At 35.9% G+C, this 15292-nt stretch overlaps 1 protein-coding gene across 6 annotated transcripts in view; it reads right to left on the bottom strand.

Moving 5' to 3' along the window:
• CDKAL1 (CDK5 regulatory subunit associated protein 1 like 1) overlaps positions 1-15292 on the bottom strand; it is a 378983-nt gene that overhangs the window by 114842 nt on the left and 248849 nt on the right. For all 6 annotated transcript variants that reach the window (XM_064422776.1, XM_064422785.1, XM_064422794.1 and 3 more), the window contains one exon: positions 15007-15152. In XM_064422776.1, the coding sequence (XP_064278846.1) occupies positions 15007-15152 (146 nt within the window). The remainder of the gene's footprint in view (positions 1-15006; positions 15153-15292) is intronic.

Consider the following 15292-nt stretch of genomic DNA (forward strand, 5'->3'; position numbering starts at 1 on the left):
ATGAGTTCAGAATACAGGAGATTATACAGGATTGGTCCATAAAAATAATATTTTATTTTATGTATCAGTTAATAAGATACAATTTAAAGCTAAATATTATGGCTTCTCTTCCAAGTGGAGAAATGGGCTTAGTCTGCTACGTAGCTTCAGGACACTGGGCAGAAAAAGCAAAATCACCAGGAAAACAGGTCCAAAACAGTTCCTAGTTAACCTCTCTGTCAACAGTTCCTGAACAGTTCTCTAACAGCACCTAGTCAATCTCTACAACCTCTCAGAAGAATGGCCTCAACCAGCCAGGTTCTTACACACTTCATGTTTGTAACGTTTTGGTAGCAGCTTCCTTTGTCTAGAATTGCCAGTAATTTCAGAACATTTCTTTGTAAAAGACAGAATCAGTTTAGAATATTGGGGTCAAGTGAAGTAATTAATGTGTTCATTCCTTCAAAAGTTTTGAAGGACATTCAGATTCATATATGCACACCAAGCAACACATAGGGGACATCACAGGCAAAATCAGGAGAAGAAAAGATGGTATTTCAAATGTAGGCTGTTAGCTTGCCAATGACAAAGTTAAAACAATACAAAATCAATGGGCACTGTTGCCTCAGGGAAGCTCTTATCCATTTCTCTCTGTTCAGTTCAGTGAACTACTTCACTTTCAACGTGTCACCAAGATGCAGATACCTTAATACTGACAATTAGGATAGCTTACCATATCATTATTAGTGTATATTTTATTTAAAGCTTTTGACTGTGACAATAAAGGACTGCTAAATGTGCAAAAGTTCAGGTGCTTTTTTTTTTTTTGAGGACTCTGACAGGCTGCACACAGCCACAAATCTTAATCCATTCAAGCAATCCGTTCACTTTGCTGCCTAAGGGTAGGGTTACTAAGTGGGAAATTTAAAAAAAAAATCAGAAAAACATAAAAGGAATACTGCATGTCCAAACAAGAAATATTAATGAAGTCGAAATAAAAACCAGAACTTTAGAAAAGATAATGAAACCCCAACTATTCAAACAAAAGGCTGGAAGGTGGTCGCCTGAAATATTTTGGACTTGCATGTGTCAGATGTCCTCTGTTATGCTGAGAAGCACACACCATGTCAATGTGTTTCTACATTGCAAAGAAGTAAAATAGCCAGAAAATGAAGCTCTCAAAGTTAAACTCATACTCATGAAGAAATAATTAAGGCAACCTGACGTTGTGAGCAGCTACCTGACTTGACCTGCCAGTGACTGAAAGTTAAAAGAAAATTAGTTAAATAAATTAGCTAAACTAAAATATTCTGTTATCACTGAAGAATCATCAAAGACAAAATAAAAAGTATGTTTTATGAAGAATTCAAAGACATGACAGCATACCAATTATGGAAACTAAAACTCTTTGGCATCATTGAACCATTAACATTGGATAGGTAATGTATGAGAACTGTATTTAGGGAATAAGGTTTCAATACATTTAATAGCAGTAGAAGATGAATTAAGATGTAACTGAGATGAGTAACTTCTTTCTCACATAATTGGATAAGAGACAGGCTCAGTACCAATTTGGTTTAGCAATGTGATTCAAAGCACAGGAGTAATATCTAAAAATTAAGGGAATCAGATTTTTTTCTGTCTTGACATGGTAAGACAGAAAAGCCTGGCACATGAAGTCCCAGAACCCAGAGTCTATGAAGATCCCACAGTTAGTAAATTAGGCAGGACACTTACCATTGAAAACTAAATAAGAATCAGGACAGAGCAACTGCTCAGGAACTAGCATCAGTCCCCAAAGAATTGGTAAAAGTTAAAAAAGCAATATTATGAAGGAGATGGAAGAGAAATGAAAATCTTCAAAAGCGTCATTATGAAAGAACATCAGTGATGTCCTCAGATGGGAATATTAAATCTAATAGTTCTGATAAAGGAAAAAAAAAAGAAAACTTTTGTCACTAAAGAGATGAGTATAGAAACAAAGAGATGGATCTTGATAACAAGACTGACAGAGATGAAAAAAAAAAAAAGTTTTTCCTGAGGTTCCCAACATTCCAATCAGAAAATCATATTACAATTTGCAGGGGAAAAGACCTCTCCAAAAGCCAACAAATTCCTAGAGCAGGCTAAAACTGCAGAATTAAATCAATACGGAAAGAACTGAAAAAATGTCTCAAATGAACGAAATAAGGTGTTTATAACGACTCCATTTTGCAAGCTGAAGACAAGTTTGAATGTAATAGTTACCATGAACTCCTTCTGCTAAAGCCTACTTAAATGTAATGAATGATTTTATAAAATACCCAAAGTACGATACAAAAATGGAGTAGAATACAAAAATGGAATCGAATCAATTCAGTGGAAACAGCAGTGTGTGCATTCAGACTATATCACTGAAACCAATTTTATCAAATCACACCATGTTCCACAATAGCCTTTGGGCATCAGTTAAAGAACCTGGAAAACCTGTCAAATGCCTGCCAGGCACAACAGTGCCCTTTTGGCTCTGAAATACCAGCACAAAATATGAAGAATTTTTAGGCAGCAAGATCCACAAGGCTGGTGTAAAAACTAAATTCCCAAGCTGAAATCCAGTGTCTGGGTATAATGTGTCAGGCCTAACACAGACACTGCCTTTTCAACCTTGAGAAAAACAGAAGGCATGGTATAAAGGAAGTCTGAAGGAAGTGGCAAATTAAGATCATTAAGGATGAAACAGGCTTTATCTCAAACAATTTAAACTCATTTATTATGGAGAGAATATTGAGCAACTGATACATAACTACCATCTATGTAACAGCATTCTGAAAATGCTTATTCCATGTGGGTGGGAATTTCAGACATGTTTGAAGTAGGCAGAAAAACATGGAATAACTTCAGAAATTATTTATTGATTTAACCTTTGAGTCCATTAATGAAAAATATTTCATCCTCTATGATCTATTGCATGTCTTTACAATTCACAACACCTCCTTTCCTTCTGTTTCAGTGCCAGCGTTGAAGTTCCAGGAATTTCAGTACGTTGGGTTTTCTTATCAGCTGAGTTGAAGACATAGTAGTTAAGCATCTCTCTAAAGGTTTTTATAGGGTTTTACCTCATCAGCAAAAAAACATTTGAAAATATTCATTACATTTTACAGTTCTCACTTTCCTTTATTTTTCTAGTATTTTTCTTCTAGAACATACCCCATTTTTCAGCCTAATAGGTTTAAATGTTAGTATTTCTCCCTTTAGGGAAAAACTGAACCCTGAAAACAGTAACAATAAAAAAATTTCTTTGGCATCTGACTTGCCATTAACAAAAAATATCAGAGAAGAAATATTCTAAGGAGAAGGCAAAGACCAGTTATCTACCTATAGACCAGAGAAGATGAGTCACCTACATGTAATCACATGGTGGTGTATGCAAGCACTGAACTATGATGTGTTTTATGTCAGCAGTATCCAAAGAAACTTCCTTCAGGCCCACATCTTTCAGCCAGTAGTTCATGTAGCAACAGGAGCAGCCCAGACCTCCTCAGAGTCCACTGCTTAGACTGAACCAAGGAACACAGCTAAATGGAAGGGCTAAATGTGTAGCCAACATATCTCAAAGTAAAATCTGTTACGGGCAAGTAAACAATCTCTTCCTCAGAGGGATTCCTGCAGTCACTGCAAATAATCTAAGAATATGGAAAATCTGAAGACAGGCATATTGTGTCTCTAAATGAATCAAGATTGAAGGAGAGCTATGGCAAATGCAGCTTTTTGCTAGGTACAGTAGCACTTAGCAAACATGTAAGTGGTTTCAAATGTCCACTTCACATAAAAAAAATACAAAGGTATAATGCAGAGTGCAGTTGTGTGAGGTTTAACTGAAGGAGCTATTAAAGAAGCAGCAGATGAACCCTATTCGTGACTTTGTAACATTCCTCTCATCTACTGTGAGAGCCTGAGGTATCTGTTAACCTGCCTGAACTCTTGATCACCAGATACAAGGTCTTCAGGGATTGCTCTTTAGGGCTCTTCCCTAACATACAGAAGGTGAAATGCAGGCAGGATATAAAATAAAGGAAAAGCAGAAGGTTTAAGGAGAAAAGCAAGGCACACTGACTTTCCTAAAATAGCTGAATGTTGGATGTCACCTTGGAAAAGGACTTCAGAAATACTATATGGGCTACCTTGCTTTTATGGAAAACAGGAACAAAAGGAGAATCAGTAATGAGGGCTCAAATCCCTTTTTTCCTTCTAGCTAAAGTGCACGCTACCTTTATAGACAAGGATGGTAGTGAACTCCCAAAAGATAATACAAGGCTTAAAATCCATTGTATATGTGCAAAAGTAAATGGAAAGATGCAAGACTTTAAAATCCTGTGCTCCAGAATCACAGCTAATAATTCCAGAACAAACTTGTTTTGGTGATAAAGGTAAATTTGCATTAACTGTGGCAGCCTGCAAGGTGCAACGATGGCATCTCAGTATCACCCTGGGCTATCAGCACCTTTCGAACTTGCAAAGGCACCATTTCCCACAGCAAAAACACTCCTCTGGGCCTGCTTCAGGTTTCAGAACTTGGCAGAAAGCTGCACAAGGAGAACACACACCTTGAGGCTGTGCCTCACCAAGCCTTTGAGCCTGGCTTTCCATGGAGGCAATGTAGGCGCTACTGGAGTAACTGAGAACTTGCACTGTGAGTGATTTCCTTGATGAAACAGCACACTGAATATAGGAAGCAAATACTTGGAAGCTGCCATTATGAGTTTCTGGCTCAGGGCTCAATTATCAGAAAGATAAGGTATTTAGATGCAATGTGTTTTTCGCCTCATAAAGGCATTTTATTTATTTATAAAGTCCACCACAAAATAAATTTTAAAAAAATTCAGGCAAATAAGAAAAGTCACATTAATACCAGGTCATTAAATACATTCTTGTTTCAAGGGGGAAAAAAACCCAGCAGATCAGAGGGAAAACCTCAGGATAGAAGTTTAAAATGAAAGGATAAACTAATACCAAGAATTCATCAAGAGTATTAGAAGAGGATTAAAACTGGATGTGAAACAAGCTTTTGTGATAGAGTTAAAAAGTGAAAGGAGGATGCTCAAAGTTAACTTCTGGATGCTCCAGAAGTCTAATGGAAAGAACTATTAATTTCTGTGGAAACTCTGTGCATGGGATAGGAACATATCCCATAGAGAGGCCACATTACAAAAAGAGAATTAAAAATCCCCAGCCACTGTCATTGTACAAACATAATCACTGAATGCACATTTAGTTCAATCAACAAAACAATTTTTTGTTCTTAAGAATTATTTGAACATTTGCCTTGAGAAAAAATATGTTTATTTGCATTATTAATGAAAACACAGAAATATTATCTCATCACTTAATGTCATAATTACTGTACTTCATTTAAATGCTGTCAAGTAAAAGCTGTATTTTGTGAAAACATACGTTAAGAGACAGACTTCAGCTCCTTCTATTCTTCTAATGATGAAAACTCCCAAAATACATCAAAAATTTGCATTCCGTAGAAAATATAACTAAATTATCTAAGGTAACCAGCAGCAGAAAAGCATGTTATGACTTACTGCCATTAACTCCATATGATATTTAAGACATAAACAAAGTAGGACTGTAAATCTTAACAAAATCATATCCAATCTTTTATATAAAATTTTAATATTTTTGAAGACAAAACCCAGACAACTAGGACATTCTTTTTGTACATCACTCTGAAATACTCTGGCAAAGCACTAACTGTTCTGCTCACTAGGTTATGATAAATGGCAGTAAGGACTCCTTTTTCCCACGGAAAGGTGAACTGGTTTGTGTGGCAAAGTTGTGGTAGTGAGGGAGCCTGCAGGGGTAGAGTATGCTACATGGAAAAATACTTCCCTGGTCACAGCTGGGAGTCCAGCTGGCTGCCTTAGCCATTTCTAGAGTTGACTATGTGAGTCAGGTACTCCCCAAACCTGAAATCAGCAGTGTGGGAGCAGTCATCTCACAGCAGTGGAAAATTCATGCCAGTCTATGGTTTGGACCTGAACCCTACAGTCTGTTTGTCCGTCTGCCTCCCTCACTCTGTGGAGTCTGGGACAGTAGATTTCCCTTCACCAAGCACAGTGGCTAAACACCAACTGTAGACATGGACACACACACACAGGAATTCAGCAGCAGCTCTACGATCGACCACACAACCCATTTTTCAGATGTGTATACCACTTCTGTAGTAAGTTGGAGGCTTATGCTGAAATTTGTCTCAACAAAAATCCTTAGAGGAAGATAAATAGGTCAGAGAGATCAGTATTTTTCTGTAATACAAAGATTTTTGTAGAAGACTGATTAAAATCTGTTGAATCCAGATTTGGATTCAAAAGGTACTATCCCAGAGCTGACTGCAAGTGTATATGGAGCTGTCTTCTGATCTGAGAGTTGCCTCTCCTGCTGAGGGCCACTATTGTATTTGCGGGGAGTCCTCACAAAGGAAGGAATGGTGAATCTGACTCCATGTTCTCAGAAGGCTAATTCATTATTTTATGATATTATATTAAAGGATACTATACTAAAGAATACAGAAAGGATACTTACAGAATGCTAAAATGATAACAATGAAACTCATGACTCTCTCCAGAGCCCTGACACAGCTTGGCACTGATTGGCCAATGAGTCAAAACAACACAGCAGAAACCAATGAAACAAGCACCTGTGGGTAAACAATCTCCAAACATTCCACATGAGCAAAACAGAGGAGAAGCAAATGAGATAAGAATTGTTTTCCTTTTTTCTGAGGCCTCTCAGCTTCCTGGGAGAAAAATCCTGGGCGAAGGGATTTTTCAGAGAATGTGAATGCCACAGGCCATGGCTCCTCCAGAGGCCAACCATCTGACCCAGCAAATCATAAGAATAATTCACTTCTATGGCCTCTGGGTTTTGCTAAAAAAATATTTTCTCCAGATTCAAGACAAAATGGCTTACAATCAGCCACTCTAGCTTTATCTTCTCCTATGGGAAAGGTGTTTGGACATACCAACATTTTCCAGCTTGAACTAGTATCTGAATTACAATTTTCCAGTAGGTGGATTGAGAAGAATTTACATTGCCTCTTGTGTCTTTACATATAACCATACTTGCAATACTGTCCTCCTCTTATGAAGCAATTTAACAGCTGTACTTTGTCAATTACTCCTACTAAACAAAATGACAGCTCTACATAATGATGAGGAGCAAAATGGAAAGACAAAAATAATCATAAGTGCATGAGATAAGTGGTTCAGCTGTGGAAAATAAACTTTCATCTGTTAGAGTCAGATATTTGTCTTATGCACAAACCTTTTAAGATTTCAGGTCTGTGATTATTTTGCCATGTAATATTAAGTTTACAACCATAAATTTCATTCTTATTAAAAAAAAAGGTGAATCATCAACTCCTGAATTCTACATACAGACCAACATAAGATGCACATGAACACAAAACTGAGCTTAGCCGAAGTAATCTGTACCACTGTCCCCAAATAAATATACAGACAAAACCTCTGGGTAGCAGAATTATCATGCTTCTTGAATGCAACAGTTTTAATTGGACAGTTACATTTTTTAAAAGGTTTAAAAGGCTTTGTATATTTCTGTTTCCTAGTTTTCTTCATTTAAGCAGTTTCTGTTTAAAAAAACAACCCCTAAAGGTACCAAACAGCTATAGAAATATTGCTTTTTCTATTTCTTCATTTTTTTCAATTTATTTTCCCTGAAAGTTCAACAAATGCAGATTCAATCAGCACTTATCAGCTGGCCAGCTACCACCTTCATCAAAAACTCCTTTATGCCACATTATCCTACGTGATCAGAATAACATGGCTTGCAAAATGCATTTATTACTTAGTACTATGGCAAAAATGTGAAAAAAAACCGCATTGAAATGAACAAATACTTTTCTGAAACATATCAAATATGAAAATTTAATACCATGATCAGAATTTTCTGATGCACATGTAAGCACTATAGGTGTACACATATCTTGTATTTATATCTGTACTAATTTGCTATCACAAATACTTATAGATCTTAATATACATTTGGATATGCTTAAAAGCTCAGGAACAAATTAAAACTGAGAATTACACACCAAGTCAATCTGCTATAAAGCAAATTTATATGAATTAAAGTTACTGTTTCAAAAACAAATTAGACTCCCCTCCTGAGGTTCTGTTTCAAGAAAGTGAAACACAATGAAAATAAGTATTCAGAAAAAAAGCCAAAGTGATTTTAGTTCTTTTGTCTTAAAACACTAGAGAAATATAGTATCCCAGTAAGTACAAACCAGAATTTAAACTCATAAATATTAAATCCTTTAAAATTCATTTCCACTACTGCATTCCTTCCTTATATACTTCCTATAGATTTTATATCATTACTTCCATAGAACATATTCACAAGCCTTCAGGGGAAAAAGAAAAAAGGAAAAAAAAGATACCACTTTGCTACACTTAAAAACGGAATTGGATGTACTTTACTAATTTTTACTCTGAAGCATCTAACAATACTTTCACATTAGGATTTTACAGAAGTAAAACTGCAGATGAGGCTGCCCAGAAAAAGGAGAGCCTAATCCTAACTGCATACAGAGAGTATCACTCTAAGCAACTTCACTACTTATAATTAGTAAAAAGAGTAAGCCAGATTGTAAACCAAATATAATAATCAGATGAAATTGCTTTCACATTTCATCAGGGCACATATCTTCTCTTTCCAGCAACCATTCAAAAAATGATTCCTCCAGATTTTGGCCAAAGCAGAGCATCACAGTGTTGTGACCTCAAAGGATTTGAACTGCAAATGCCCCGTGTGCCCACTAAGTCTGCGCTCAGCAATCTGTGCTCATTATGGGCACTTTATTTCCCAGACTTCACCCTCCAGTTCTTACTATAGGAGTTGAATAGCAACCTGAGAACCAGGAGAAAAAAACCCCAAACTAACCCTCTCATAATGGTTCTCTTATCTCTAGTAAAATATGCGTATTATTTAGAAGAAAATGCTGTAAAACAGGAGCAAGCCCATAAGCATGAACATCCTGCTTGAACAGGTCACTGTACAGACCCAAAGTGATCCAGAATCCAAAGAGACTTCATATAAAAATTACAGAGCATTGAAATTTCGAAATAATAGTTTCTTATACAGTATCTTCCCCCAAAATAAACAGGTTGAAGTTACATTTAGTGTCAACTAATCTTCAAAGTAGTCTGTAAACTTGGAATTATTTTATGTTAACATCACATCACATGATTCGCTTGGGACTTCCATATTTTTATGTGTACATCCTCACACATGAACTAAGATGCACAAACAACAGGATAACTGAGAGCTGACAGCTCAGAAAACTCCAATATTCTTAATCCATCTGTCATGAAAGACTATGGCTACCAAACAGTGACTAGTAATTTATAAAGTGGCAAAATATCTAAACCTGTAAACCATGGCAATAAAGAGGTCTCTCCATGAACTAACTGAAACCTCAATTACAGTCTGTAAAACAGTGAAAACAAAGATTAAGAAGTTGCAGATATTGCCTTCCTGCCTTCCATTCCCTCTCTAGGAAAAGTATATCTCCTTGCTAAAAAGTAAGGGTGCAGTAGCATCTGCTGAGAAAAGGGCAAAGTGCAGTACAGGCCAAAATGGAAAGACTGCACTCCTAAAACAATGTTTAGCTAGGGTGAAGTCATGTCACAATTAGTTAGCAAAAAAAAAGCTATTCTGGAATACCTAATGCATGCCTCTCCACAGCCAGTTCTAAAGAAAAACATACTTGTGAAATGTAGCTTGATGAATGCTGATGCTCAAAATATCCTAATGAAATTAATGGATCTGCAAGTGTTCAGCACCTTTGAAACCTCTTGCCTACTTACACCTCTTTCCAAGACCTTGTCAATCAAATGCAGGGCAGGAAGGGTTATAAACCTACCAAAGTCCAAATTTAAATTTCAAGACAATTAAAGACAACTAATCCTGTAATAAAAAAGTTTGTCCATCAAAAGCTACACCATGAAGCACTAGAGTCAAGTCTAGACACAAACTTGAATACACCTCCGTACTATGTGATAAAAAACCCCCACATTCTAGTTTTTGGTGCTAATTCAATATCTTTTAAAGGCACTCAATTAATTTAAAAAATAAGAAAAAAAAAGAGACGTGTTTGGTAAAGTGATTAGTTCAGACTCCAAGAGCAGACAAAAGACAGAGTAGAGAGGAGTCTAGAGACTGAGGTATAAAATTACAGATAAGTACCAAATACACTCAGCAATTTCTTAGCAGAGAACGTAATAAGGATTTTAAACAGATGACATTTGCATTTGCAGTAGTCAGACTGACAGAACAGATGTGCTAAAACCCATTAAAAAAAGCCCAAATCTGAAAGCCTTGTCAAGGTTTGTTAGGGACACGATTTGCATGTCTGCAAAATGAGCTCAACAACATCTCTCTCTGAGAAACAGAAGTGCATTTTGAGAAAGAAAATGAAACATATTCACATTGTAAAAAAGTGAGGGAGTTGATATAGTCTACTTCATAATTACCTGCATTTTGAGAGTGAGTAGAAAAAGGTATATAAAAGTAGCAAATGGTTATTTTAAAATTACTCTTTTTATGGCCCTCCGATTCTACTTTCAGTAAATGTCAGGGAAGAAGGGAGCCTTGCTGAAGCCAGCTGTCCCAAAAAGACTGTGTAACACCTTATCTCAATTTGGACAATATCTCCACCTTCCTGGGACATCAGGCAGTTGTGTGTAACTGCTGGGCAATTAGGTCTTCAGTTTGCATTTGAGTGAATAATTTCCTTCCAAGTTGGTGATTTATTTTCCACTGCACACATTTATTTTAGGTCCTTTACTGCCTTCTTCCAACCGCAGTAATTATGTATCTACCTATGCTGAAAAGGCTTGATTACAACTAAAAGTAATGGAGGCTCAGAGAGGCTTTCGAGTTGGTCTGACTTAATGGAAAAGGGAGAGCCAGTGAAATGAAACCCCAGAACTTTCTGCCTGAGAGAGCTGTGGCTTCTCTGCTGGCAGACCAAGTTTGCTGGCCTTCTGAAGATATTGGAAAGCTCCAATGTTTCCAGTCTGAGTTATGAGACAGTCTCAAATGAACAGCAGCAGTCCACCAACAATTCATGTTATGCTCCTATCTCAGGACACAAACAAAAACAAACTGGGAGGCAAACCCTGCTTTTCCTTGGAATTACACTGTTCTCCAAAAGAGAAAGGTATAGTCTGTCAGATTAGCTCTAAATTTGCCTGCTTTTCTATTTGTCTAGATTTTGGGTTTACATGTCTCTTACCAAGCAGCAGTAATAGGAGACATAAATATAATCTTTGATGAACATCAGAATCACTTCATGAACCAAAAAGGTGAGAGAATATACTGTGGGCAACAAAAGCAATTTTGGAAAACACATTACCAGTCTAAGGACTTTTTAATGGGTATATATTCACATTGCTGATTATTCAAGCAATTACAAAATATGACATTCAGATCTCAGGTTTCTTTAACTCAAATATATTCCAACTGTTTGCTTTTATCATCAAAAGTAAATTTCAGGGGATTAAGTTTCAGAACTTCAAGACAATTAAAGCTGTCTTGGTCTTTTCGCAACTACAAACATCACCTTTCAGAAATATAATCTGCGCTGAATCTTGAAAGTTAAGATCACTTGAAAAACAACTCACATTTTGGTATAACACCATCAAAAAGAAGACTTTCTGAAGACTAAATTTGTCTCTGGATTAAATTCACTCAGCAGCAATTTCTAGAAGTCCTGTATTTATGCAGGAATCAGTCTTGTGAACAGTGCCTGCAGACTACTGTGTTAGTCCCCAGAGACCATAGACCAGGGCACTAGTCCTTACTTAATCCCTACAGACCGTGCCCACCCTCTGCATTAATCAATGCATCCTCACTTTATGCTGTTGGTCTCTAAAACAGTTTAAAAATAAATTCTCAGGAAATATATCTACATCTGTATATCAGAATTTCAGATATATGTAAATATCAACTATATATTGATATATGAGCATATCAACTGCTCAACAGTATTTTCCTGAATAGTCAAACTCACTGAAATTTCAGTGCAAAAAAGTGCAAAATATGACAGAAGGAATTCTAAAAAAAAAAAAAAAAGTATAAAAGAAGCATTCTGTATTTCAGTTTTTCACAGTCTAATGGATTTGTCTTTTTTGTTTTATATTCTATGCATTTTGCTATTGATCTTCATAGTAAACCAAAAATGTTGCCACAAGGCTGGGGAGAGTGGCTCTGAAATACAAAGAGCTACATATCAAAAGCCAGTACTAGAACATCAATACCAATTTTTAAAGTTCATTTCTATTGCTCATGCCTGCAGAGAGTCCTCAAAAAGAGGAAAAATGTGACATTTCTAACTTCACAGTCATAGAGTCTCAAGAATTCTCCATTCTTTTAAAAAAAGAGAGTTTGAATATAGAGAGTACTCTGTCTGGAGTACTCCTGGGAAACTCTCTCTATAAGGCGTTCTGTGCTTGGCAGGACATAAATAAATCCCCACTCTGAAGAAGATACCTCTGCAGTCACTCATGGCTCTCCAGAGGAAGAAAAATAATTTTTTTTTCTTCTTGGAGAAAAAAAGTCCCAGAATGTTTTGTTGGCCTGATTGAGAAAAAGATTCAGAAATCAGCTGATATTTCTTTGGGGTTCCAAACCAAAAATTATGACATGGCTGTTTCTTTTCCTTTTTCCTTTCATTTTTACTTGCTAGACTTAATTTTATGTGCTTAGATGTTTGAATGCAAGTTATTAAACACTTAATTGATAACCATTAGCATTCTTTGATGCATGGCTTTACTTCTTCACCTGATCAGCCTATATAATTTTTGCTTTCGTAGAACTTTTGGTGAAGTTATTTTTAGAGCAGATGTCACATTCTAGAGACAAACGTGACATTTGGAATCTACTGATAAGTCCTTGCACATTTTGTGTAGGAAGCTTCTAGATGATTTTATGGCCCCAGCAATAAGGAAAGGAGATATAGGGGATTCTATTTTTGGTTTATTTTACCTTTTTGATAAATGGGAGATAGAAATAATCCCTTTTAGCTATTCAAGTGGTTTAAACACATATTTAATTTTAGCTATTCTGGCTCTAGGCTCTGGACTTGTCTGCAGCCATGTTAAGTTCTGGTAAATTTTGTGCTGAGATCTTTATGGGAATATCTACATGAGAATGTAATAGCTGGCTGCTGTCACAATAGTAAAGTCCACAAACGAAGACTCTTTGCTCTTAAGGGCAAAGAAAAAAACTTGCTTTTTACAGATGAGTACATGTTCAAATATCTAAAACATCTTCTCTACCTGGCATGGCTTCTTTATCCTGCTGCCATATGGTACAAAGATTTTTCCATCTTAATATCTGGAGACTGTTTTCTAACAGGAACTACTAGATAATTCAGTATTTTCTTAATAAGCAGGATAGAGAAACTTTATTATTCTTTAAAATCAAGACATCAAACCAGTTTTCTCCCTTGTTAAGTTCACTACAAAAAAAGCCCTGGAAAAAGACGTATGACATACATTACTGTATGCTCAGTGACCAGCTGTTTTAAATTTGGGTATTAAGTAATTCATACTTTGCTGTGTGCAAGAGCTGAATGATTTAATAAATCCCCATATGCCCCAACATGTGCCAGCTATACTGGGTTATCGAAAATCCAGCTGCTGCTATGATAACAGCTTCCAATGCTAAAACTACTGAAGAGAATAATGAATCAACTTCAAGTCAACTAAGACATAAACTGACACAGTTCCACTTAAGCTACGTGGGAATACAATACATCTGTTAATTAAACACTAACACTGATCCATAGTCACAAGAAACTGAGTGCCAAGAATTCATGGACATTGTTTGTGGTGGAAAATTAATACAAATCAACCTGTATGAAGAAAAGCAGCCCCATTTCCATCAGTTGTCCTAGATGCATAGGAATGTCCTCATTCAGTTTGCAAAACAGATTCTATTGTGTCACAATTGGCTTTCTTTCTTACATATTATAATTCCCATGCAGCTATTAGATGACATGTTTTACATAGCTAGACTTCTCAATATTTCAATTATCACAAAAAAAACTGATTATGAAAGTTTGATTGGTTTGATGTACCAATATTTTAATACAAGGTAAGAGTCAAAGGTACAATGTCACTGTTTTAAGTCATTGAACAAACATACAAAGGAAGTAGAAAGAGAGAAAGCAGCCAAACTTTCAAGGTGTCAGAAATGATTCTCCAGACACACTTTTTTTGGCAATTGGTGCAGAAATATTCAGCAAAATATGTCACTATTAACTTTTTAAAAGCTAAGAAAATATTTCCTTGGATATGAAATTATTACTTGTAGTTACAAAAACTTCGCAGGTAGATATAACTTCCATCTTAGTGTCAGCATAAGCAAATACATTAATGATACATTCTTTCATTTCTCACAATTAGCTCTGTAGTTAAGGGAAAAAATTTTGAAATTAATCTAGAACTCATCAGTCCCCTAAGGAAGATTAGAATGTTACTATACTGATGTAAATTTACATAAAATATAGGACATAAAATACTTATTAGAACAAGCAAACACAAAACCAAGCCATTTACATTTGCTGGAGCTGGATCATCTCTAGTACACAAAGTGTGCAATGCTCAAAAGCCACATTAAAGACAGCTTCAGCAACTCCAGCTTTAAGCAATCTATATATAGCAGTTCATGTATAAAAAATAATTTAAGAATGCATTTTTTGAAAAAGATTAGGAAAATATTGACAAATTAAAAGCATGTCATGCAGAGATTTAAGATGCTAATAAAAGCTCGAGCATAGGAGCCAACCACATCAAGGGGCTTACAGAAAACTCAAAGACTTTGAAAGCTTCAAGAATCTAATTTTTTTCATACCTTAATTACGAAGCTGCAAATAATTGTGTTTTCAGCCACATGTTCTTGACATTGCAACAAACCTAACACTGTCATTTTCTCAATTATTGGTAGACTTACTTTTCTTTAAGGAAATCCACTACTTGTTTGAAGTCTGCCACACAGTATTCTCTTTTCATGTCCATGAGCACACTGTCAGAGGCTGACTGGACTGGTATGTGCAGAAAAGCATATACTCTTGGATGATTGAGAATCTTGGCCATTTCCTAAGAGTTATAAAAAGAAAAAGAAGCTTTAAAAGCATAATGAAAATAACACAGAAAACTCAAAATAATATATGGGGTAAGTATCAGTAGTAATACTTCTAAAACCCAAACAATACTAAATTGCCGCAGCCCAATTTTGA

Source organism: Passer domesticus, chromosome 1 (assembly GCF_036417665.1).
Source record: "Passer domesticus isolate bPasDom1 chromosome 1, bPasDom1.hap1, whole genome shotgun sequence".
Lineage (NCBI taxonomy): Eukaryota > Metazoa > Chordata > Aves > Passeriformes > Passeridae > Passer > Passer domesticus.